General features: G+C 37.6%; 1 protein-coding gene across 1 annotated transcript in view; it reads right to left on the reverse strand.

The window, feature by feature from the left end:
• The window catches only part of LOC112966142 (ubiquitin-conjugating enzyme E2 E2), a 211,171-nt gene that overhangs the window by 6,464 nt on the left and 178,086 nt on the right, over positions 1–26,621 (reverse strand). The window contains exon 4 of the mRNA XM_026065940.1: positions 18,804–18,951. Within this exon, the coding sequence (XP_025921725.1) occupies positions 18,804–18,951 (148 nt within the window). The remainder of the gene's footprint in view (positions 1–18,803; positions 18,952–26,621) is intronic.

Consider the following 26,621-nt stretch of genomic DNA (forward strand, 5'->3'; position numbering starts at 1 on the left):
CAGTGAGGTAGAAAATACCAATCAGGAGAACTAAAATATGAAGAAAAGCTGTTGTATCCTTTGTAGGAAAAGTGTAGCTGTTCGATCCTCCCTCACCTCATGACTTTAGAAAGATATGTAATCCTCATGTTATATCAGTATGCATAAAATTACACTGTATTTACATGTTGTTTTGAAAGCTGGTCTAGTTGGAGTTCCTGCCTATCTTAAAAAGGTTGGTTAAAAAAAGCTTAAAAAGGCTGCTCTACAATGAGTTGTCATTTTCTTTTGCAGCCACTTAATATGACTATATAAGGAAGAACACTTGTCTCATATCTATTGTAAGGCTAATCAAATTTACAGCCCAGTTCTAGGGAGTTAATGCTATTGGGGATTTGGATGAGCTGAGGCTTGGTCATTACAAAATTTCAGCTGTGTTTAATGCTAGTTATACTGCTTTATCATTCAGAAGACAGACTATAATTCTTCTTTAGAACTACTTTCCCCCAAATAAATGAAAATATATTGCTATACTGTATTTTTCTCTGCTTGTATTTTTACAGCTATTTCTATGTCAGCAAATAGCAATTTCAGAGCAGAATTCATCTCTTGGGCTTTTCAATGCTCTTTTAAAAATACAGCAAACATACTCCAGTGAAATAAAAAATGGAGAYAGTGTGTTTAACAGCTCGATTTCAATGTGCCTCCTTCATCAGCCACATGATATGGAATGAAATTCCAATTGCTAGAGCCAACATGGTTAAAGAGACACACATTTTGACTTAAAATCTACATTAGGGGTGTTTGCATGTATTTTACATATATATATATATTTATGAGCATCTATAAAGTAATATAATATTTCTATTGCAGTATTTTACAGTTTTAACAGAAAACAGCTGATGGGGCCAGTTCACACGATCACAAAAGGGTTCTCAGAAATATTTCTGGAGAACTTTTTAAAAACTAAAAACACAGCCCTATAAAAATCTCATAGTTCCTTTAGCCAAATATTTACAATATACTTTTTTTTGGTCTGGGTTTAGATTCAGTTCTGTATCAGGGGGAATTTGGAAGAGCTGGCCAGCAGCTGAGGAAGCAGAATTAAACTGGAAGAATTTCCAAAGGTTAGATGTGAGTTGAAGGTCTTATTCTGGAGGCATCCCAGTGAGAGGCTCTATGTAATTACCTGTTTATTAGTCACCAAAAACTAAATCTGCTTTCCTTTTTTTGGGCAGGTTGTTCAAAATGTAGAAGACAAATAAAAAAAATTTTTTTTAGCCATTTGAACTTCAGTTAGAGTTTTTGGTTTATAGAATACTAATTGGTTGTTTAGGCTGCCTCTCTTTCCAAATATTCTGCTGCATTGCTTTTGAATTAAAAAATTGGGAGTGCTGTTTTATGTTCTGTAAGTAGGTCCTCTGTAGGATAGCTGCCTTGGAATCACCCTTATACAGTGGCATAGGCAGAATTTGGTTACCGGAGTAAGTAAAAAAAACCCACCCAAATTAATATTAATTTTGTTTATTGATTTCAGTGCAAATAGCAGTGCAGGACAGCCTATATTTCCATAATCACTTGCAGTGAAAGCCCAGTTTTCTGAATCCATTTTTTGTGGTTTTTAATGTAATCAGCCTTTACGAATTAAGTCCCAAAAGCCATTCTAAAAAAAAAAAWAAGATTGGGGAAAAAAGGAGACTAATAATTCACTTAAAAAACAGATTTTTTAATAGCCAATGCTGACAGCTTGATGCATGCCAAAACCATCTTTAAACTTAATTTAAAAATGTATATTTTGTTTCCAATTATACTCTTTTATGTTGTTTTCAGTGGCATCAGGGCTAGTGTTATAAAAAGCCCAGACAGTAAAAACTGAACACAATGGCAGTGTGAGACATTCTATACTGAATATGTAATAAAACAATTTAATACTCCAAGAGGAAGGGCTTAAGAGAAGATGAATTGTTTGTGAGTAATTTTATTTATAGCCTCACTTTGCCTTAGGAAGTTTCCATAGTTTGCCACTTGTCACCTGTTTGTAACTTAATGAACTTCTAGACGACCATGTCAAGGATACTGTGAGTCTTGTTGTGGAAAATGAGGTATGTGAAATGCATCATAGTATCTGTCAGTGATCTTACGGTAGCAGTGTTGCGCTCTCTTGCTATCATTAATAATAATGCATGGACGAAGTAATTCTTTGGAGACAGAGACAGGTGGAGCAGCATGTTGAATTACTCCACTAACCTTTCACCTTTGGAAAGAGTGTTCAAAATTAGGGCACGAGTGAAAACGAGTATAACATAGCACTAATCCCCGTTTGTGCTGCAATAAAACCAGCCTTGCGGTTGGAAGTCTGACTGGCACAAGCTCAGGGACGGCGACAACAGAATGATTTAAGTGAGAACAAAGAGCAGGAGCAGGACTTCGAATTGCTTCGCGCACCCTACAAGCTGAAGTACAATTTACTTCTTACTTTCAAAAGACCACAGTTACAACTAACCATATATAATGTAACTACCCATCTATAAGACTCTTTGAAAACTGTACAAAAGAAAGATACAGTGATCAAGAAATATTTTATGAAAGAAGTAAAACAAATAAAATGAACTGTTTCATTGAAGAAAAAAGTAATCTTTATAGGAGAAATGAGTACATTCTAGAAAGGTCTAATGTTTACTAGGAGAGAAGAAGTCAATGAAGTTAATTTCCATGTTAGCAATTGTAATATATAGCAGAAGTCATATCAGATTAAATGAACTCTGCTTCTCGTTTCAGGAACTGGYTTTGCAGATTTGGTTAGGCACATCTTAATGTTCAGCACAAGAATGCTAATACATATAGGCTATGTCAGTGTGCTAAAATATCAAAATATGCCTGCTGAAATTGCTTCAGAGCTTACATGTGTCATTAGGCTGGCTACTATGGCTGAGATGGCTTTGATGAAGTGGTCAACCCTATGACCTTCAAGGGTTGTTACCACCAAAGGAAAATAACAAGAAATGCAGTAAGACATCCTTTGACATAGTTTTCTTAGATACAAGCTGATCCAATGTGTTGGTGTCTGAAGAAAGAAAGACTGCCTCACTAACATCACTTGTCAACTCCAGATAAAACCCTAGATTGTCTTTCCAGGTATAACATGAGATAAAAGGAAATATAGGGCAAATGCATAATGACTTGAGACACTGTCTTTGGAAACATATCTGAATATTTACACTGACTACCTTTGTAACACCTTTGTATTTAGAGAACTAACTGAAACTGTACTGAATACTATAGCTTGAAGACTGTATATCCTTAGAGCCTAAGTTAGCAAAAAGTGTTTGTCCCTACAGAGAAAAGCTGACCTAGTGGTCACTATGCTATCCTGGGGCTAAAGGAGACCTATTATTTTGCTTCCTATTAATCTATTTATGTTTTGTTCACCAGTACATCCCATAGTCTTGGTCTTTCAGTCGTCCTGTCCTTGGCTACCTCTCTAGCTATACACCTAGGGGTTTTTGTCCGGTAGAAATCAGAGTGGATGCAGGAGGAGAAAGGGAAGGGGAGAAAAATGCTGGATCTGATCATCTTTTCTGAACGAGACCTCATGTCTGTTGAGCTGTTGTCCAGYCAGGATGCAGCCAGGGTGGGTGCCTGGGCATATGAGCAGGGAGCAGTCATGTCACACCGCTTGCAAGATGTGAAGCTCCAGAGTGGACTTCACAGTTCAAAACTTCTTGGACTTCACAGTTTAAAAGTAGTCATGATGACCAAAAGAAAGTTACGTGCTCTTACCATGGTGCCTTAGTTTCCCATCTGTAAAACTGGACTAATGCTTCTCTATCACGTAGTTTAGTCTGAGAATAAACATGCTAAAAAGTGTGAGGTATTTGGATACTCTGGTAAATGTGGCTGTATAAGCACCATAGACAGGTGTTTGCATGTATTGTAAAGAGACTGATATCCATGACTTGAGTCTAAATTTTGAGCTCTGTAAAATGGTCAGAAATGCATCTGACTTCTGTTAGTTCATATAATGACTGGAGAAGTTGTTACACAGATATTAAGGCTTATATGACTTGATTCCAATGTCCACATTGATGTCTGGAGGAAAATGTTACCTATCTTCAAAAGCAAATGAGCTCTGCGAACAATTTAGAAAACATCCATTTACTAAAACATTTTGAATACATGGAAGGAGAAATTCATCCCTCTCTCTAGGCTTGCATTTGATTGCTGTCAGGCTACCTACCACAGATCTGTGTGAAATATGAGGCTGCCTCAGAAAAAGATGTTTCAGAAATAAGGAGTATTATCTGGCCCAATTTTATTAACATGGCTCTTAAAGGAAAGTGTTGGCAGTGATTCATCTCTATATCTTGCCAAGGGAAATCATTCTTGTTTAAACAGTAAGGTTTTTTTCAATCTTCAATTTTTAGCAAGGTTTCTATAAACTTCAGTGGTTGACTGCGAGTTAGCTGATGAAATCATGGATCAATGAGGCACAGTGCAGTGATCTTGAAGAGTTGTCTTTAATTAAGGCAGAAGGTGCACCTATTAGAAGTGCCAGCATGCTGGAACAATTAAAGTTCTGAAATAACACTCTTTGCTTTGATGCTTGGATGAGTCTCAAAATTAAAAGCACTGATACATTAGCAAAGTATCTGTGCTTCATAATAATGAACTCAATTGAGAAACAGTCATTGTTATTAGTAAAAAATTAATAAAAGTGTTCAAGATAACTAAGAACTTGATATGGAAGACATTACATGGCACATGGTTTGATAAAATTTGCGGAGAGTAAGTTATAACAATATGCATTTTCCTTACGGAAGATCACTGTGACTGGATAACCAGGGAATCACAGCACTCAGATCTCAGAATGCTCTCAACCAACCAAAATGCTAAGATTCATAATGTAACTGGCATATATCCATAGCTTTGTAACTATATTTTCAGAAAAACACTGTGCATGCTTTTGTCTCTAGATTAACTAAGGGAGGAATAGATATTCAATAGGAATATCAGTGTGTTTAAAATTTCTCTTCTTTAAAAAAAAAAAAAAAATTCTTTTGGATTTTTTCTTCTCTCACTCCCACTGATTACATCTCCTGGCAAAGGAGTGACTTACGGGTCTTATACTCCCCAAACAAACAGTCTAATCCCAAAGCAGCTAGGGGTAAATGCATTCCCTGTGGCCACGCTTTATGTAGTGTTAGATGTTCTATAATCACATGTACCAAATGTAGATTACTCTGCAAGAAAAATGGGTGGTCCCACAGGATCCATCTATTATGTGGATTCCCAGGGAACAGGGAGGAAGGAAGTGTTGCGGAGCACTGTATGGTCCAGTCTTTAGTGGCATTTAGAAATTGAGGGGAAAACTAGTGCTAAAGGCATCATTATTTTTAGAAGTGTTTGAATGTGAGTAAAATCAAGATCTTGAACTTTGGCACRCTGGAGTCCTTTTAGGTCAGATGCAGGAGTCATCTGAATCCTGCTCTTGAACCTATCCCTTTTTCCCTCTGTTGAAATTAATCCACGGAATAACTAGAAAAGCCTACATACTCTATGAATGCTGCTTATTTTGGTTTAATCTGATTTTCTCCTTCTTGTCCTACTAAATCATGTTATTAATTCAACACATTTAAATCCAAAACTGTTATTAAGAATTTCATACAAAATTTCAAAAGACCAAAACGTGCTTTTACTTATAAAATGCAGGTGAAGAACTTCATCTCTACTGAAGGCCAACAGGACTTTCATACATAGGCCAAGGCCTGAAATCTTTGGTTTGCCTCACATTAACACACATCTTAATGTGCCATACCAGCAGAGCATGGGACAGGGATCTGTGGGGTAAGTCTCACCAGTAAGGTGCAAAACCTGACAGGTTTCTGACAGCGCTGGTGTGGTGCACTCTGATCCATTGAGTACTGCAGAATTTACAGCAACACTGTCCTACCAAAAGAGGCATCCAAGACAGATGCTTGTACCAATGCGCAGTGGCTCAAGAAAGTATGAAAACTGGAATGCCATCCTGAAGATGTGCAAGTGCCAATAATAACAATATTTCTGAAGGCTGATCTCTGAGGTGACATGGAATATTGTAAAAAAAAGAGAAGAGCTGTGCTAGCTCTGAGAATAATTGAGGAATCAGCAGCTGAGTGAGAAAATAGCCTCATTTCAGTAACCAAATGGACTACACACTTCTAAATTAACTTCAGAATATAAATATAATTAGGCTTAATTTAGAACAAGATTTAATAGGACTAGAAGGAAAAACAGGTTAAACAAAACAATTAGCATTCATCATGTAGGTAGGTTTAGCGCCTGGATTAGTTGCAATGAAGTTACATGGCAACCCTGGGTAAGGATTGAATTTATGATATTTAGGGTGATAATTTCATATTTAGTAACAGATCAAATAACTTTCCTTGGAAATCCTTTTTCCTGTATGATGGATAATATTGGCTCTGTTTTCATGTCTGACTAACTGATAGTTAACTTGCCAAGGGGTTTCAGGCACTGGCCTAAAAAGTCTTAAGCTTGAGCTGTAGAAAAGAACCATAAAAAGCAGAGGTGGAAAAGACAGGGAAGGCCATGTAAGCATTCCTTTTGCTAATATAATGCTATGGCTTACAGTATTTTCTACTCTTATGCCACCTTATCTAATCGATACTATAAATACCCAAGTAATGAGGTTTCCAGTCCTTGAGAATTCTCCAAAATCTAATTCATCTTAAAGTTGCAAAATGCTCCATTCCATAGCAGTGCCTTTTTTATGCCTTGCGCAGATGGAATATTCTACCAACAATTTAGTAATCAGAGTTCTATTTCTGTATCTCATATGAATGTAAAATCTTACTGTACAGCCCATCCCTAAATTTGGGACAATTACACTGTACATTTTGCTATTTAAGTAACTGTCTGATCCTCCAGTTAATGCACCTGAACTTGATTTTCTGTGGAAATAGGGATTCTGAAGCACACACTGAATGTAATTTGTTTTATCTGTTGCTGTTTGATGGCTCTGCAAAACTGTAAAAAACAAACAACCATTTCCTCCTCCTCTGCTGAATAATGTAGAAAATTAACCATGCAAAATAAAAAAGACTTGTCTTGCAGTAGCGTAAATCATCTCTGAAAGCAGCCTCTGAACCACGCAGGAATACGAATTTCTGAAATCTCACTCAAGAAAGCGAGAGATTAAATGATTTAATAGCTAGAGTATTTATACCCAGGATTATAAATTTTGTGTTGGTGATGATGTTTTTCAGGACTGGCTCTTATTGTTGTGAATCTGCTAGAAAGCCAAATGTAGCAAGCTTCCTTTCAGGAACTTAAAAAATCTGGAACACTGTGATTTCTAAGGTGAACAAGAATAATTGTATTTTAAGAAGAGGAGGAAGCATCCTTAAAAAGAGTTGCACTAATCAGGGTCCTAAATGTGGTTCATATCCAATTAGAAACATACAGTAAAAGATTTCAAGCTTTATCCTCGCCTTCATGTTAAAAAAGGTACAGAGGGAAAAAAACACTTGGCAACATAGAACAAAATCTACATGAAAAATTTGGGGTAAAGTCATCAACTGGAGTGATGCCAGCTGAGATCTGAGCTATCTGTACTGAGAATACTGAATATTAGATTAAATTATTACGAGATTAGAGAATTAAGTGTAGGAATACACTGTGATAGCTAACGTTATTTACTTTCTGGTTTTAATTATTTTTTCTCTTAAATATATGCAGTTCTATTAGTGAGAAAATATATCCAGTAAGGAAAAGAAAGCATTTCTTGGCAGTAGAAATAGAGTTGGTTAAGCCCAGATGTGTTGTATCGACTTTATTCAAAACATGCTATTGTAATTAAGGAAGTGTCTGTATTGGCTAGACAAAACCTGCAGGAAACAAAGAAAGTCCATATAATGACTGTAAATGACTGGAGTGAATTTTGAAAGTAGAAGTTATATTTTGTAACTCATTCAAATTAAGCTAGGGTTTTAATTAAAAAAATAGAATAACTAATTGCTTTATTCAAATATTTTACACAGTAAAACATTTAAAATTGATGTCTTATTTTGGTCTGGGTTCTCCCAAAGATTTATTGTTTATTACACATGTTTATTGGAAGGGGAATGAATTGTAACCTTTTATATTCATAGCATTTTTCAATGAAACTCTTTCTCAAGTACTTTTAACTTTACTATGGTTAAGATAGACCTCATAAAAACGTGTTTCTTGAATAGAGGTGCATGAACTTTTAAAGACCTTGAATGTATATTTCTCACAAACCTTTCATAAAACTTTATGTAAGAAAATCTTTAAAAAGTAAGATGTACAATTTTTTCAGCTTGGCTTCCATTTTTTGAAAAGACTGAATTTTCTATATTCTAGATGCCGCTTTTGGGGTATACTAAAATTTAGGATTGATTAAGGATAGTGAAATAATCTTTTCTGTCATGATTGCCAATTACATCCCTTTACATTTATTTCTCGTCACTGATGTACAAAGCCTCTTTACTGATTTGGATTTTCGTAGATCATTGATTTAATCAAATGCCATTTAATAAACTGATGGTTGGGTATTATTATGTCTCAAGTTCAATTTTTTTCACCTAATCTTAAATAAATACAAAATAGGAGTAGAAAACATATTGAAAAGGACAAGAGGTTATTAGCACCATTGTCAAACCTTTCCCATTTAAGGAATGATTAACATCTATGCTTATTTCTTCTGGAAAAAAAGATAAAACAAGACGTGACAGGCAACTTTGTAAAGAAGATTATAAAAAATTAAGTGGTCTTGCTCATCTTTTCCGTAGTAAAAGAGGAATACAAGCAAAAAATCAATACATTTGGAAAAAGTTAAAAGGAAGTAAATGCTTCATACACCAACTAATTACACACATAGAAGAATACAGCGTAGGAATATTATAAGGTAATTAGTTTAGGAAAATTAAAAAAGGACCCACTAGTCATGGCACCAGCTAAGTTACCATTGCAAAGGCTATTACTGCTCATGCTTCAACACATAATCTGATCATTAGCTGTGGTTAGGAAGGAATTTCCTCTCAAGTGTTACTGCATGAGTAAAGTGCTTTGAGGGAATTTTATACCCTTCACTGAACAGCTGAGCAATGAGCAGTTAATGGCAACCTACCTGACAAAATGGCATATTACTGTTTTTCTGCTTGAGAATGTCTATACTCCTTAATATTTTTAATGATTATTGTTTGTAATGTTAAAAATATATCAGATAGAAAAGGGATAGGGTAAGTGCATGTGTGACTGACATCTGGAGCTATATCAAATGACTACACTAAGTCTTACATATCACAAAATCCAGCATGCACATTTTATTTTTTATAAACTAATCATCTGTGCCATTTACTTTTTAAATTATATACCACCCACCAATATTCTTATGTAAATAACTCCAGACACTTTTCAGAGAAAAAATTACTTCARCAGACATTAGTCTTATGAAACCATATTACTGTGTTTTTAAAATAAATATTTCCAAATAATCTTATTTCTTATAGCTATACTAATCTTTTTCATGTTGGCTTATGAATTTTGAGTAATATACATCTCCTTACATGAAATGCACCAATGCTCACAAACAACGCTCTTCTGCCCATAAGGTGTTGCCAATGTGTGACTGAAAAGAGCAGAGATTTAAGCCAACATAAATAGTAATCTTGATCCTAGCCTCCTCCCCCGAACACATAATTAGGAGATATTCCAAGACATATTTCCTTGAGAACTACCGAAGGGATGACAGTTCACAAATGCTTTYCCTGCTGTTATAATAATCCCCACAATCATTGGTTCATGTTGAGGGGACTTAGTCAATTGGGAAGAACAAAAACTTACAACATTTTTATCAGCTCTTTATGGCTATGGAAATTAATTCTCTTCCAGTACTTATGTATGTATAATTTTCATAATGTGATGCTGCATTACTTGCATTTACACGTTAAATTTCATATTTATAAATACCAACCACAGAGTTGAGCTCTGTGATATGTGTATATCTGAAGATATGTGTGATAAGTGATATGTGTATATCTGAAGACACAGGTATATGCTTCTGCAAATATATACGACCAGATAAAAAAAAGTTTGTAGTTGCCTGACAGTGTAGAGAGACTCCTAGCAGGACTTTCAAATGCCTAAATCCCATGGGAAGCACTGAAAACTCTGCTGGTTGTCTGCCTGCATCTCTAGGTGCCTAAGTGCCTTTAGTATATTGGAGCTGTGTGTCCAGACTATCAAGGATCTGTAAATATGAACTCTAGGCTATATGATAGACTCAGTCAAAATATGTATATATTAATTCAATAAATATATAGCAGATTCTGGAGAACTTGCAGGGGAATATAAAGCATTTAAAAAGAAATAGGTACTTTCTGGCAAAAAGTATGTTGTCACCATTGAGGCGAGAGCTTTGCTCAGGTGAATGAAATTGGCGCAGATGGGTTTTTCCCAAGGCAATCCTGTCTTTGGTGTTGTCATTCGGCAGTCACAGAGAGCAGAACAAAAATGATCAGGTTTGCGCTGCATTTTCCTTTCACGCTCCTTTAGGACAACTTATTATTATGGCCTTTATGTAAAACAATCAGCCACATGCACCCATCCATGCTGCTTCTAGTCCAGTGGCAACAACATAGCAGAGTGATAAAGCACACTACTTTTTATATTTGTTAAGAAAAAAGCTACTGGGATTTTTCTCAGGAGCTAGCTAATCTCATTTGGAGACATCCGAGAGAGAGATTTTAAAAGGGACAGAGAGAAGATTATGTTGTAATTTAGAACAAAACAAAAACATTACTGCATGAATCGACTCCCGTTTTACCTTTTGCTTACTGCCTTTATTTGTCACCATGTTTGAGTGACAAGGCACAGAATTTTTCCCTGCTCAAGATACAAAAAAGAGTATTTCCCATTGTGCTGAAACGGACTAGAAACCATCCCCTTTCCTGGCAGAACATAGTATACAAACTCTGAAGAAAAGGGAAAAATAGCTCCAAGCTAAAGAATATAAATAATCCCAGACAACAGAGTAATTTCATTGTTCACCTGACCCTCTGCGGCTTACAAAAAGGATATATGGCAAAATGAGATTATTTTGTTGCATGTCTGCTAGTACTATACTATGATGGGCAAGTGGTAGCCTATGGGTGCTAGAGAAGAAACAAAGTATCAGCCTAATAAAATTGAACAAATTAAATATTGTTTTGCCAATATATAACTGTATCAGTCATTTTCCAGCATATTTATTACATTTGACATATCTGCTCAAAACATGCTGGATTACTGCTGAAGAAGCATTTATGTTTTCCCTGTTTCCTGTATGTTTTAAAAAGAAACATAATTTCATTATAAAACAGTACAAAATATATTTGGGCACAGGACAGATTAAAAGTCCTTTTTGAGAAACTGAATGAAGCTAATAAACTGCCAAATAGGAAGGAAAGAAATTCAGATTTGATTCTGAAGCAAAGTTTTTTGATAGCAGCAAACTGCAGATTATGGCTTTAAGGAAAAAAAACACAGGAATGAGGAAAATGAGAAGTGGCTCATCCCTTGAACTTGCTGTCATCCAGAGTTTCTAAATTCACTTCACAGCTGGGGGAGAGGGGAAAAGAAGGAATGATAATTGGGAAGTCTAAAAAATTGCAGCAGGAGCATCTGACATGCACTGGCACTGACAGAAAGCAGCGTCTGCTACGGAGAAGCACCAGATGAGGAGAAACATCATAATTACTTCCTGTTAGATCTAGATATATAGAAGAACAGAGGGAGAAAAAAGAGTCATCCAGCCTGCTCAGTGGCAAGGGACATGGACCTGTTCTTCATTACTCAGGGCTGGAGAGCTATTTTAAAGCTGGAACATTGCAGCCAAACAGCAGAATTGTGACCACAAGTCAGCCAAATCCTTACTCAAAGCAAAATGTTCCAGCATGGAACAGATTTTATTTTTACAGCTATGTTACATTTTCCTTTATTAAGCTGCCTTAGATTTATTTTTAAACTTTTTTGGACAGGCTAGCACTTTCAGATCTCTCAGCAATACTGAAAATAGACCTACTGATAAAGTGGACACCTATTAGTATATTCAGATACAGGTATGGTTGGAGCAAATCAACTAAAAGAGCAGAGCTATGGGGAATTTAAAGTGTTGACACATGCTTGCTTTGCAAATGGCCCTGGCAATTTTGGAYGCTAATGCCCCTGTAGCAGCGACGATCTCCCCCAAAGCAGAGTGGACAGGATGGAACATGTCCGTGGGCGTCAAGTCAACACCTGGCAGCTTAAACTCACCGTGGGCGGGTTTTCCAGAGAGGGCTCGAATTAATCTATTTCACTTTGCCTGAGGTGTGCGCAAGACCCGTTCCAGGGGTGGCGCAGGTGGCAGTCGCCTCTGGCAGCCGGGCAAGTGGCTTCCTTAACTGGCCTATCTAGATCTACCACTGTCGATACCTTAGTGATGGGAATGATTAAGAAATTACTAGGAACAAGCATTTAGAAGAAGCTCTAAATTTCCCAAACACTAACACAAATTCAAAATGCACAGGCATTCAGGACTTTCCAAACACCAAAGCCATCCATGCTGTGCTTTCCCTTGTGTCCTGGGGACTCCCTCGAGGCATGCTGATATGGGCTGGGGCTGGAGAAATTCCAGCACTGAGCTTTGGGGAAGGCTGTTAAAAGCAAACCTGCTGTRGGATGGTGCAGTGGCATTGCGGCACCACGCCAAGTTCCCTCCGGCCACAGGGAGGAGGGAAACCACCGAGGGGCTGCATCACCGGGAAAGCGCACGCTGCTGGCTGAAAGGGGAGGAGGGCTGAGAAACAGAGCAAGCAGGCTGACTCAGCGCTTTCMCTTGCATGTTGTCTGACTTGCAACTCCCCACCGACTTCTGTTTTGCAAAGGTCCTATAAACACATAACAACAATTCCAGGAGTCTTGTAGCAGGGCAAATACTCTGCAGGCTTTTAGGGCTTTTATGCTCATATTGAAAAGTCACTCTCCAAAGTGCTGTTTCAGATCCCATTGAGGATTAAAGATATGCATTAAGGTACACTATTGAATCCTTTTCTGCAAAGGATGATAGTACAAGGATTTTATAATCCCAGGGAAAAAAAAAAAAGTTGTAATAGCTGCATCCCATCTCTAAACTTTTCTAAATGCCAGCACCCTCATGCAGGTGCAGATAAGGGTGTTTATGCTTTTTAGCAGAAAATATTTAGGCAAACCTAAATCCTGCCAAACCATGTGGATAACCTGTTGTTGTAACTGAAAAGCAACAACAATATGTTATCCACAACTGTCAATAACACCTACTCTGTGATGAGAACAATGAAATGGAAAAAAGCAAAACATAAAGATGACTCATATAAAGAAAGCATGAAGGCATGTCCCCTGTGTCCCCTAGTGAGACAAATAAAGATCCCCATAACCTTAGGATGTTGTTTGACTTTGTTCATCCTTATTTAGGTAAATGTAAGTCATTAAAGTGTACAGCCATGTTACTTAATGTGGGTTAACAAGTACAAAACTATCTAGTAAAGTCATGATTCATGGTAGTATTTGTAAAAAACAGCATATATATTTCTAACTGAGGTATGTTACATTTGAACACCATAAGATGCATTGTAAAGTTTCTTAACATAAGCAGTCTACTTTTCAGAAGTGCTGAGCAGCTGTAAATCCTATCAACTCTGATGGGACCCACACCACTGTAACTTAGTGGTATCTGTCCAACTCATTTACTCTTGTAAATACATTTACTGATGAGGACATATATGCTTCAGTTGTAAACTACATTCACAGCAAAATTTAAATATAATACTGAACAAACTAGCTCACACTTTCTGGTGTGTTTAAAAGATAATAAGAGATAAGCAGCTTTACATCGCTTATATAAGGCACCACTGAAGTATCTAAGAGCAGAGTCATACCAACTCACCTGGCTGGTGCTGACCCAGGTTAAGTGGTTATTGCTGTCAGTTGTTTGCTCATTCCTTTTCCCAGATGTTAATGCCACTTTCTTACATAAGTTTTCTTTCTTTTATTTTTTTCTTTTAAACCTAGACCATTTCATGGAACTGGGTTAGAAGGCAGTCAGACAAACAGTGAAAATGACAGGGCTCAGAAAGAAATAACCTTTGGCAGGGCTGAGAGTGAGATAGGAACATCCAACTGGGAACAGTAAATATTTCAACCCAGATGATGGTGACCATCAGCAGGTTAGTCCGTCTAGCTGTGCGTCACGCGCTGATTAACTCCATACAAATCAGTCATGCTCAAGAACGATGACTTCAGCATGATGCAGGGGTAGAAAAGGGGCATCCTACAATGATGATCAAAAGCATACAAAGGGGCTTACACACATAAGCCTGGTTAGTGTGCAGCAAAGAAAATACCAAGAGGAAACAGGATGATTCTTCATTAATGTATCAGAAATGAATAAAAGGAAGAGAAAATGGCCATTTAAACCATAGGATAAGACTTTCTTAAAAACAAAGGTGTACAAAATTCCCATGAGTCAGTCTAGGCTAGAAATTAGGGAGAGGTTTCTAAACAGCACAGAAAGTGAGGTTCTCAAAGAACTCCTCTGTAGTTACCTTTATTACAGCTGCCAGACAAATGTTGAATGTAACTGGACACATTTGTGGAAAAAAAAATGCTGTGGTTGCTTACTGTATCTGGATGTCCCTTCTTATCCCAGGTCCTGCACCACTGTACAAATCCTGACTTGCAAGGTGCTGCACATGGGTGCCCAAGTGAAATCCCAGGAGCTCCCCAAACGGACACAGTCTGTCATGCAGACAACAGGGGCAAGAGCAAGGCCTACACAGTGGACTCAGTTTTCTTGGCAGAGAATGCCAATAGTATGATTACGGGGTAAAATTCTTACTGATTTTAGAACTTGTATGTGGAAAAAATGGTAGGCAACTAGAGGCAGTTGCACAAAAAGTGAAGAGTCTGGTGTGAGTGAGATTTAACAGGTTTTGTTCTGATGTCCTAAGCAAGGCTTCGCCATGTGTTATTAAGCAGACGTAATTCTACATTTGATTAAGACACCAGTGATAATCAGGCCAGCAAAGTCCAAACTTTGAATGTGTGAAAAAGGAGGATATGCGAAGAAGAAGCTCCAGTGCAATCTTGTTGGTGTTTCAATTAATTTCTCTAAAGCATTTGCAGATGAGGATTTTCCCAGGATCTGAGAACCCTTGGTGGGGCTGAGGTGGGAATGACCAACCTAGAGCAGTCAATGTTTTAACCCAGATCATCATCATCAGCTGTCTAGAAATAAAAATAATTATTTTGTTTTCCCATTTCAATCTCTGTAAAAATACAAAACTTGTGGGGCCATCTATACTTCAAAGCTATTTTGGATTAAGGTAGTGTGGGAATTTACACTCTCAGAGCTACTCTTGAATATCTAATGTACAGTCAACTTTCACTCCAGAGTAAGACAGTTTTTCCTGACTTGACTTAATCCATTTTCAAAGAGGGGAGTGTCCACGCATGGATTTGATCTGGAATAGCTACCCACGGAGGCAAGCCCTAACAGCTAATATTGGAAAGTAAATTGGTTCTCAGTACTTGAACGCATAGCTTACCAACACTTGCTCACATACTCAGTTTTATGCAGATGAACATAGCTATCAGATTTCATGGGGTTATTGGCACATGCCAAAATATTTACAAGATTGGGGCTCTGCTTTGTGGAAAGAGGTGTATGGCATGCCCGAGAGTACCACCTTAAAGAAAAATACTAATCTCTAGCCTGAATGCTAGCATAGCCCATCATCTCCTACATCTCTCTGATGCCATTCCAGTTGGCTCTCTTACATTCACAGATAATTCACACATGTTCACTCATACACAAATACTACATCACCCCTTCCCCCTACTAAAAAAGTCAGCCAGCTGTTACAAAATTCAGACATTCATTAACACAGTTTACTGTCTGACACTGTCAATCAAAATAGAGACAATTAATAATAATCAGGACTGAAGGGTGTGAGACAGCTTACGAGCGAAGACTTGCATTAGTTGTTTAGAAAGGGACAAACTTGCTCCCGCCTTGAGTGATAGGGAACAAAGAGCGGTGATGCACAACCAGGGAGGAAGGAGCCCCTCTCCTCTGCTTTTGTAGATTAGTGGGTGAATGGCAGAAGCGGCAGGAGCAAATACCTCTTTTCATTTGCGCAGCCTGTTTGAGAAGAATAGCAGCGCTTGCCAGCGGAGCTGCAGCTGGGCTCCCGCTCCCTTTAATCACCGCGTATGACTGCGGGTTAATTAGCTGCCATTCTTAGCGCGATTTGTTGTTCTAATGAAGATTTGCATAAATGTGAGACTACTGGCTAACCAATACTTGATTTTTTCCCTTCCAAGAGGCCAGGGGTGGAAAACTCCCCCATCCCAAGTGTTTATGTTTGTGGGGGCTTCAGTGTTGCCTTTCCGTTTGACCTGATCTGCTTCTGCCTGCTGAATGGTGAACAAAGAGCTCAAAGTTGCTTATCAAATTGAGACCCCTGTTGGGTTTCTGCCTTTAAAAAGAGGCAGACTAGCTAGATGAGGAGAGGACAGAGGGGTTAGAAAGCTACCACTGGCTGATAGAGAGTAAAATACATATATGTATGTCTTTATGTGTGTATATATGTCCCTATATGGGTGTGTGCGTGTCTATACACCAGATGCGTCACGATATTCATAAGCGTTTTGCCCACTGTGAGAAAGAGTGGTCAATTTAAAGCAGCATGTTCAATCCGGATGACAAGGAACATCTAACCCAATAATTTGGTAATGATAAAATTTCATCGAAAATAAAAGGGACAAGCAGGGCAACAAGATCAGAAAAGAAGAGGCTCTATGGTATTAGGCAATACACTGAAAAGTAAGAACTCCAAAATTTATGCAAACCTCCTACTGTACATCACTAAAATTCAGAGTTAATAAAAGCAAGCATCTAGCGAAAAACAAGCAACCTAAACGGAAGGCAAAAATGACTCAGTAGTTCGCATCTACCTGCCATCAACCCCTCAGATGAGGACAGCTCACAATACAWAATAAGAAATTGCATGCATACCTCCAAAATTCATAGGAAGATTTTAAAAGGAAACAGTAACAACATCCACAACTGCTACGTATTTAAAGGGAATGTTTACATTGAAAATGAAATGTCATAAAACTTCTTGGTTTTAGTTGCAGTCATGACAATGCTTACAGTTACTACCTTGAAGAGACTAAAGAGAAAAATAACTTCCCATTTTTAGTATGTTTACTTGTTGCATTTGATAATACTTTGTGGGTAACTGTTTTCAGTGTTCCTCTTATATACTTGGTCTGCTTAAATTGTTTTTTAATAGGATCTTTAAAATAGTCTTAGGGAAGATTGAGGAGGCAGAGGTAGTAAGCTTCTAAATTTCAAATCACTACTCGAGACTGGCCAAATTTCAAGCCGTATCTGTTTAAAGTCAGGTGAACACAAATGAACGGGTATGTATTTCCAATTTCTGACTCCCAACATAGCTTTCCTGTTAACTTTTGAAACAGCCATTTCTGCTATTAGGAAACTACCAATTTTAGAGCAGTATTTCTAGAGCTTTTTAYCAGTTCTCATAAGATACCAGAGCAAATATTCATTTCTTTTCTTTAGATTTTTTTCACCAATCTGACTTCATGTAGGTACTTTTTGGGGGTAGACACTACACAAAGTCAATCTTTTAGCACAGTAAGTAGAGAGCATCCAACACACCTGCTATAACCATGCCTGAAATGGTAAGCTAGGTCTCCTTCGCAGTTCCAGCTCTTAGTTGGAACGGCGAGGTTTTTAATGCTATATGCAGTAACAAACCCACATGAAAAAAAACAGTCAGTTGCATTTTGGTCCACTTTCATCTTATTTTAGCTTTGCAATATTTTAGTTCTCCATTACAGCTTTTGACTCAGCCACTGATTTACACAAGAATCTCGCATTCTGCCCTTTGAAAAGCAATTTTTTAGCCCTCTGGTTGGGGAGAAAACTTTTAAAATAGGAAAGCTAAAGATTTAAAAACCACGTAGCAAATTTAAAAAAAGAAAAGCAAGGTGTAGAATAACCAAACCAAACCAGCAGCATGACTTGTAAGCAGATCACCTAACTTTTCTTTAATAATTCTTTCATGATTTCTGTATACTAAGATTTTCCAAGATTACATTCAGAATAATTCATTGGTAAATAGGGTAAGAGAAAGAGGAAATTACAAATCTAGCGGTCAGTAACAGAAAACAAATCTATAAGCGCTGAGGAAAGAGGTTAAGTGCTATGCTAGTTAATAAGAATGACAGCTTGCTTTGAATACTCATACTGGCTGTCCAAGATATTGAATAAACTTCATTTAAATTAATTTTCATTATTTGTAGAGTCTGTGTTAGACATCTATCATTGTCAGTACTATTAATATTCTTTCCAGAGACCATTTTATCAGCATATTTAAATGAAACTTTTCCTTTTCAATATTTATTAACTCATTAATATTTCTTGATACTAATATCCTCCTTGTAATATCCAAATTAATGGCTACTACAAGGTATTTCCTACTGATTTAACTTCTTAAATTAACAGATTTTTATTCTCAGGTACTAAAAATGCACTTGAATTCCTAAAATTGTGCTTTCTTTCTATACAATGCATCCATTTAACTGAATGAAATTTAAAACCTACATTTTTGTCTTTTTTTTCATACACAGTAGTAAAACAGTGCACCAGCCAGGTCCTAATAGCCGACAGACTATGAAGCAGGAAGGAACGCAAATGTGAAAGTTGTTCATCTTACCCGGGTTGCAGTCTGTGAGAAGGGAGCAGATGGAGAGGAGAACTTTAGAAATGGTTAATGCTGGACTCCAGTTGTCTTTTAAAATGTCCAGGCAGATGACGCCTTGGCTGTTAATATTACAGTGATAGATTCTTGTCCGAAACGTTACCTAGAAAAGACAGTGTGTCTAAGTACAAAGGTGTTGAAACCAATAATTATATGACTATTAGGCAATTAAAAAATTACATGAAAGAACACTTTGCTTTCCTAGCTGAAATGACAGTATTCTGCTACTTTCAGTTAAAGATGGAGCAAGATAGGAATATTCATTAGAGTATAAACTCTGCCTCCTCAGTTTGGGGCCAGCAGAAGAACTAGTTTGCATGAGATAAAAGTGGGACATGTTTCCCAAGCTTCCTGTTGCCTCAGTTTCTCCAACTTCATGCTTTTTGTATGGGGCCAAAAAAAGCTCTTCCATCCACTCAAATGGACAGTGTTGATGGCTTTAGACTCTTAAGGGAGGAAGAAGAAGATACTGTCTTCACTGTTCAGCATTTGACCCAGTAAATTGAGCTGGAAAAAAAATTTGCAGGCAGGCATCACATTAGCGACTACTAGAAAAAATAAAATGAAATATCTCTGAGGAAGGCAGCTCAAAGAAGATGTTTTTATTTCCAAATTTCAAGTCACAGTTGAGTCAGTAGACTTTCTTAGAAACACCTTATGTTTTCTGTGTTTTATTTTTAGGATTTCTGTATCCATTTGGCGTCACATATTCTCTCCCAGGTGATCCTATACATAACAAAACTGAGGAGGAGACCATTTTACTTCTTTTAGTCTGGAATGGCGTGCTTCTGCTTCAAGTCAAAAATATAGGCCTTTTATTTTAAAAGAATTTCAGCTATGAAAGTCGGTGTTGTCGTTCAGAATAAATAGTTGGATAGGAAGGGACAGTATAAAAAACCTACATCTTGGGGGTCTCCACCATGGATTGATTTCTCCATCAGTTCTATTCAAATGACAAGTCAAAACAGATGTTTTTCATGACATGTTCATAATATCTACAACGAAGATGAACAATTTCAGTGGTCTATCTCATCAGCAACAATAACTTCCTGTCAAGAGACAGGCTGCTTAGGCATGAGACAGCAGCAGGCAAGCACATTGCCGGTCTTAAGCAAGCGTCTTCTTGTCCAGAATTGGATAGTGCTAATAACTAGGAGTGCTTATGCACCTCTCCTTAGCCGACCACACCAATAAATCCACTTCAGGATAGTAATGGAAACTGATGATAAGCATGATCCTATTCTGAATTTATTCAGTAACAAAAGTCGCAGTGATTTCAGAGATTGAGATTGGGCCATTTATCAGTAAGCCAAACAGAGGATACAAGTGAAATAATGTAGTGCCTGTTTTACTTCAATAAAAAAAACATTCTTTAACATACTGAACACTTCTGCCCCTTTCAATTAAATCTTTCAAGCAGCTTTGACAAAATAATGGAAAGAAAAGGTAGTTTTCTAGGTAGGGTTTCTGGTATTAAAACACTACATTCAATAAAAAATATTTTTTCTAAAAAGTACTTTCTCACACAGATCTGAGAAATCACATCTGGAGCCCTAGTGTCATGATCAGTGAGTTATGTAACAAAGACCCCAAAATAGCAGGTTTGCCAGCTTTTAAATATATCTGTGTGTAAAGGTATTGTCAATTAATAGGCTAATTGAATGTTTTGCTGCTCCACACCCTACATATTTGTAGGTTTTTTCCTTTTTTTCTTCTACAATTGTGGTTTCAATTATTCTTTTCTGGTCTAAGTTCTTTTACTTCTGATACTTTTATAAGAATCTAAAATATTTCTGGCATGATAATCTCAATTCATCCAGTCACTATAGCCAAAAAATCTACTTTTTCCCATTCGAACTCCCAGTATCTTCAGCATTTGCAGTGAGGGATGCCTTTTTGAAGAGCAAGAAAGTAGTATTCAGTGATAAAATTAAATATTTACCTACAAATGGAAGTTATTGTGAATGAAGAAGGTTATAAATACACAGAAGTAGCAAACTGTCTTACAGAAATTGCATGTAAAGAGTGCCCACAAAGGGAGTTGGCATGGAGGAGCACCCTGTAAATTGTAGGTCAGTGCTCATTAAGTCCTCAGATAGATTAACTTTCAGGCGCTAATAATACTTGAGACATAACTGAATTAGGAAATACTTTATAGCAAGATGTCCCATGACTCAGGCAAACATTTTAGCACTTGTTTAATTTTAAGTATTATATGCTTACTTTTCACTACATAATTAGAATAAAGCTTTTGTTTAATTATTTTTCCTGAACAGGAGTGCTTTCCTATACTGATTAAAAATTTGAGGACTTTTTCCAGTGGTATCTGAAAACACTGAGTACTCCAAAATACAACGTCTCTCTGAACGCAAAGGAAACAATGCGGAGTCCACTGCACGGATTAATCTATACCCTCTAACTTGGTTTAAGGTATCAGTCAGTCTAAGCTTCTAACCTGCTTATGAGAACACCATCAGTCTGAGTCTGCATTTTAACTTGTAATTGTTTTACTGTCAACTTAGAGAACAGACACATAGTCACATATTCCCTTGACTTAGTTCCTTTTAAGCACTGACGTAGGGACTATGGGAGTTTGACTGCCTTCAGAGAGCCACTGGGATGAATGAAGGTAGTTCATATCTTTTATAAACTGTTCAACACTCCTTTGTCATCTTAGACTATCTGTTTGGTGGATAAACGTAGGTAGTATTTTGTCTCTTTGTAGTTGGAAGGCTATTTTTAGAAAATACTTAGATCTGAAATATAGTTTTTTTTTTACTACGAATACATCTTAAACCCATGACGCTGAGGAAGGCACCCACTCACAAGATAAGGTTTGCTGCTTATCATTTACAAATATGTCGCCCACTCACCAAACATGCCAGTGCACTTAAAAATGCCTGTCTAAATACATAGAAGCATTTTAACAACAAAAAATTACAGCTTCCAGAATTTCTGAAGAAGTTGTATTAATGACAGCCTTAATACACTGGGGATTGGGGACTGACAGTAGGAGGTAGTTTTGCCAGCAGATGCCACAGAGCTTCCCGGCTGATGATAGCAGCATGCACCCTGCTCTCAGGGCTCAGGATCGCCAGAAGAAGAGAGGACCTTGAGGAGACGAACACAAGCGGAAGAGCCAGAAGTGGCTCAAGAGATTGCCATGTCCCGGGGCAAATGGGGAAATGCCTGCCCGCTACTCCCCTCCCCATCGAGGTGGTGTGGCAGGCTGGCTTTGGGGCCAGCGTAGCATCAGAAACGCTGGAGTTGGCGTGCGAGGAAGCGAGGTACCTAGCCGCTATACCTGCTTTATGGCAGAGGCAGCTATATGGAAACCTGCTATCTTCCCTCACCTTCTGCTTTCTGGCCCTGGGGCACTTACACAACCCCAAATCTGCTCAATTTCACATTGAATTTGTAACGAACGTATGGGCTATTATGAAAAAATAGGATCACTAGGCTATTCTGACTGCACTTCTTTCTACTTTTCCATGCCTCCGTGCTGGAGAAAGGAAAGGGTGGCATGGGAAGGCAACATGGAAGGAGAAACGCATTCTCAAACAAGGATATGCTGACAAACCCAAATCTGTTTTCTTACACCAAAGTAGTATAAAAAGACACAATACAACTGGGATTACAGATTGCTTTCCTCATCCAGGTATTGCCCCAAATTGCAGCTAATCTGGGAATTGCTAAAATGCAACTTTCTGGAAAGTGTGAGACGGGGGAGGCAGAATGTCAGGCAGTAAGGGAGACTCGGAGGCTCTTCCCTCTGAACTGCCTGCAGCTAGGTAGCCCCCTCCCTTTCCTACAGACCCCCCTGCACGTGATGTTGTGTTTACCATATACACATTTTAAAGTTATGCAGGGTCCTCTCTGTTACATATGTAGAGAGAAATCAAGTGATACTTCCATTCCAGAGGAATTACACTTTCTTTAATATGGTCATATTTTTATCTTTGATGCCACTTAAATGATTCCTATAAGGGAGACACTCTAATTCCATTTTTCCCCTGATGAAAACACCTAAACAATCCCATGTGGAGGCTCAAGGGGTGCGTGGGTGTACAGTAGAAGTTATCCTCAGACAAATGAATGGTAGAGGAGTTATTTATCTTTTTTTCAAGGATAAGTGTCCACTATGGTTTTACTCTCTTTGATTCTGCAGTTTTAAGAGAGTATCTCATTTTTGTTGAATACAAGTGCAGGTCAAAGAAATGTGAATTACAGGAAATAGGGAATAATAGGACCATCTTCTGAAAACTATAAATGTACTATAAAGAAGCTCTAGAAAGGTAATTATAAGGAATTTAAATTCCATCACTTTTGGAAATAAATAATAGCAAATTCACCTGTTTATTCAGAGTTGTTGAATGCCAACCCTTCTGAGTACTGTAAAATAGAATTAAACAAATATGAAAACTTTATAAAGTCTCTGAGAAGAAAATGAGGTTATTTACTTAAAAGGAGACAGAAAATGATTCGAGAGAAAAGCTATGAATGGCTGTTCACAGAATAAGCTTTAGGACAGAGAAAAGACTGTTTTTAAAACCCAGGAAGGGCAAATTAAGATGGATTTCAGTTGAGTGATTGTGGGCAAGCGACTGTAGGCAAGATAAATGGCACCTGGATCTGAGAGAGTCACTTTGAACATCAGTTTTGCAGCATGATTTAGTCCTATAGTCACTCACTATCTCTGTTTTGAACCTAACATTTCAATGGTAGGTCTAAATCCATCGTGGCATTAGCAGTCCAGTGTGGGACTTGCCTAACCTCCACTGTGAGGTTCAGGCTCATTAAGGCACCACAGCTCTCAAAGGGCTGGTCCCACGGACACACACGGCTCCTGCACTTTCTGACTCCCCAGATTTCAGCTCAGAGCACACCCGTCATAATTCCCTTCAAAACAGCACCTGGAGGAAGAACTGATTCTCCAGGTCTCCCGTTGGCACACAAAGGGTTACAGCCTGTCTCAGGAATTGCATTCTTCAGCCTGCTTGGGTCCAACCCCACCTCCTTGTCTTCATTCCTCCCACTCAAGTTGGGCGACTGTGCAGAGAGGGATGAAAGATTCACGCAGTCAGCAGGGCAATAAACAGAAACCAAGCTCTTTTGCAGGGCCGACGCTGGAAGCAGAACTGAGATCCCAGGGCTTTCATTCCTGCAGCTTTGCAGAGTTCCTTCCAAGCTCCCGCCTTTCTTACACGGGCGCAGTCCTGCATTCTCTCCTTAGATGAAACTTCCGCATTTCTCAAATATTACCCAAGAGTTCTGTTTTAATAAAACTGTGGTGGCACTATCTGAAGTGGAGGAAGTTGTACTGCATACAGAAAAGGTTATATATATATTAAAAAATATGATGCCCTTTATAATGATGTTCATGGAGCTCAGGAGGGAGTAAGTAGTTCCCATCTCAGTTTTTCAAACTTTATGAGCAATAGATTTGTCTACTTGAATAGAAAAGTAATAAAAACAAGATCAGGCCTATACTCTTTAGTAATATAAGAAAAACTACTATAAAACAACCTGAATGAAAAATGTCTATAGCTGTGAGTGACACAAAGGTCATGCAATAGACTTTATGTTAATTAGCATCCTTAAATTTCTGACAGAGTGCCTGTCATTTAATCTATACTGTACCCAGCACTGAATCTGCATTTCTAAGACAGGAGTTTCATCTCTGTTTTCTAACACAGAATTGCAGCACACACAAGAACAATCTTTGAGACACTTAATGGATTATTACATAAACTGCATAATAAATGACTGACCATATGATGCTCACCATTAAATTGACCTGGTTAAACATATGCCAAGAAATGAACTTCAGCCAGTTCATAGAAAACTTGCTCACGCCTAATTTTAGTAGGTAAAGTGTAGCTATAGTTTATTATATCACAGGAAAATATATCTCATCTGCATTAGCAGCAAATGATAACTTGTAACTACTTTTATTTGACCTACAGAAAAATCTGATATGCAAACCATACTGGGGTTTCTGTAACAACATGGACCATTTGAAGGATAGCTAGTCAGAAGTGATAACAACTTAAATGGCTTATAATAACATTCACATGAGTTAAACTTTAATATTGTCCAAAATGAAACAGTATCCAATTTGAGTTATCATTCAGTATATTAATGGTAAATATGAAGCTGAACTTACACCACCTCATTGAATAGACTGTTGCAGGAAAAAGAAATATAAATTTAAATAAACAGAACAATGCTAAACATCTACTTTATATAAATATACTTGTAAATATACACACAGACTTGACAGCAGAAAAAGTAGAGAAGGATTTTGCTAATATGAGGTACTTGAGAAGGGAAGAAAAAAAAATTCTTTTAAGTTGTACCAAGTTTTCTGAAAATAGCAGAAGAGCAGGAGAGAACAAAGGAAATGGAATAGTGTCCAGGTTAGGGAGGGTCAGAATAGAAACAATATTGCAAGATCCTCAAAAACATCAAAAGCTTTCTCCCATAAAGTCAGTACAAATTGTTATAAAATTATTTTAATTTAAATAACATAATCTTTCTTATATTTAGTAATTCCATTGGAAAGTCAGGAAAAAAGTCATTTTATAGAGAGTAAAATTTTTAGCGATTCAGTTGTCATTTAACTTTTACAAAACAAATCCCCTCTTTTCATAGTTTAAAACATGTAGGCTGCATCTTCCAATATATATTTTCCTTCTGAGTTTGCCAAAGTGCTCCTTCATGTGTGGTTTAAAGAAATACAACTGTTCTCGCCTAAATGTGAGCAAACCTACCCCATAGCAACATTTCTATTTTACATAACAAATCATATATCACAATGTGACAGATAGTAGTTGGCTTTTTACTTTTGTTCCTACTCATGCTGTTTCTGTAAGAAGGGGGCTCCTGGGCGCGCTCAGGGAAATCAGGTTGGAGAGCGAGCCGGCTGTGCCAGGAGGGGATGCCGGGCACCGTGCTAGCAGAGGGCAAGGCAGACAGGCTGCAGCAGGTGCTTACATGTCTAAATTTTATTCTAAGAAAACTTGGCTTTCTTTTCTCCCCCAATTCAACAGCCTTTGGATATTTAGGGGCTCCCTACATGGGGACTTCTGGGCAGATTCACCTCGGAACTGTAATAGACTTGTTTCTGCTCGTAATCAGGACGCCTTTTTGTGGTATGCGGTAATAATATATATATAAAATTCTTTCTCTCACATCTGTATAAATGTATATGTACCTGTGTGTGCGTAAAAAGAACAAGAAAGAACATTAATACATGATGCATTTTTAGATCACATATGGATTTTATGCAGCAGGAAAAAGCGAGTGATACGATGGAATCAATGCCGTTTCTAAAAATACTGAATATCCAATAGAAATCACACGTCCTCTTCTGAAAGWAAATTTGACAGGTAGCGTGCAAACCACTGCTATGAGGTAGAAGATATCCCCTGCAAGATGCTGGACCTCTACAGGGCTTTGGGGGCACTTAATATACTGGGTATTTATAGGAAATAGGAAGAAATGATGGCACCTTCCAAGTTTTGGGGAGGGAAAACGGGAAGGGTGTAGCTGGATAGGTTCATTTTCATTAAGACTAAAGAAGTAAATATAAACCAGTGATATAAATTAGTATATTAAAAACAGAGTGAAAAAGAAGGCCATTCATTGGAAAAATTGGCAATACGATTTGGCAGTCACTGGAAGAATGATCAGATAACTGAATTCAAAGGAAATCTCACAGATTTACAAGGTGCTATCCTATCAGATGTGACTTCTACATTTATTGATAGT

Source organism: Apteryx rowi, unplaced genomic scaffold (assembly GCF_003343035.1).
Source record: "Apteryx rowi isolate R43461 unplaced genomic scaffold, aptRow1 scaffold_234, whole genome shotgun sequence".
Classification (NCBI taxonomy): Eukaryota; Metazoa; Chordata; class Aves; order Apterygiformes; family Apterygidae; genus Apteryx; species Apteryx rowi.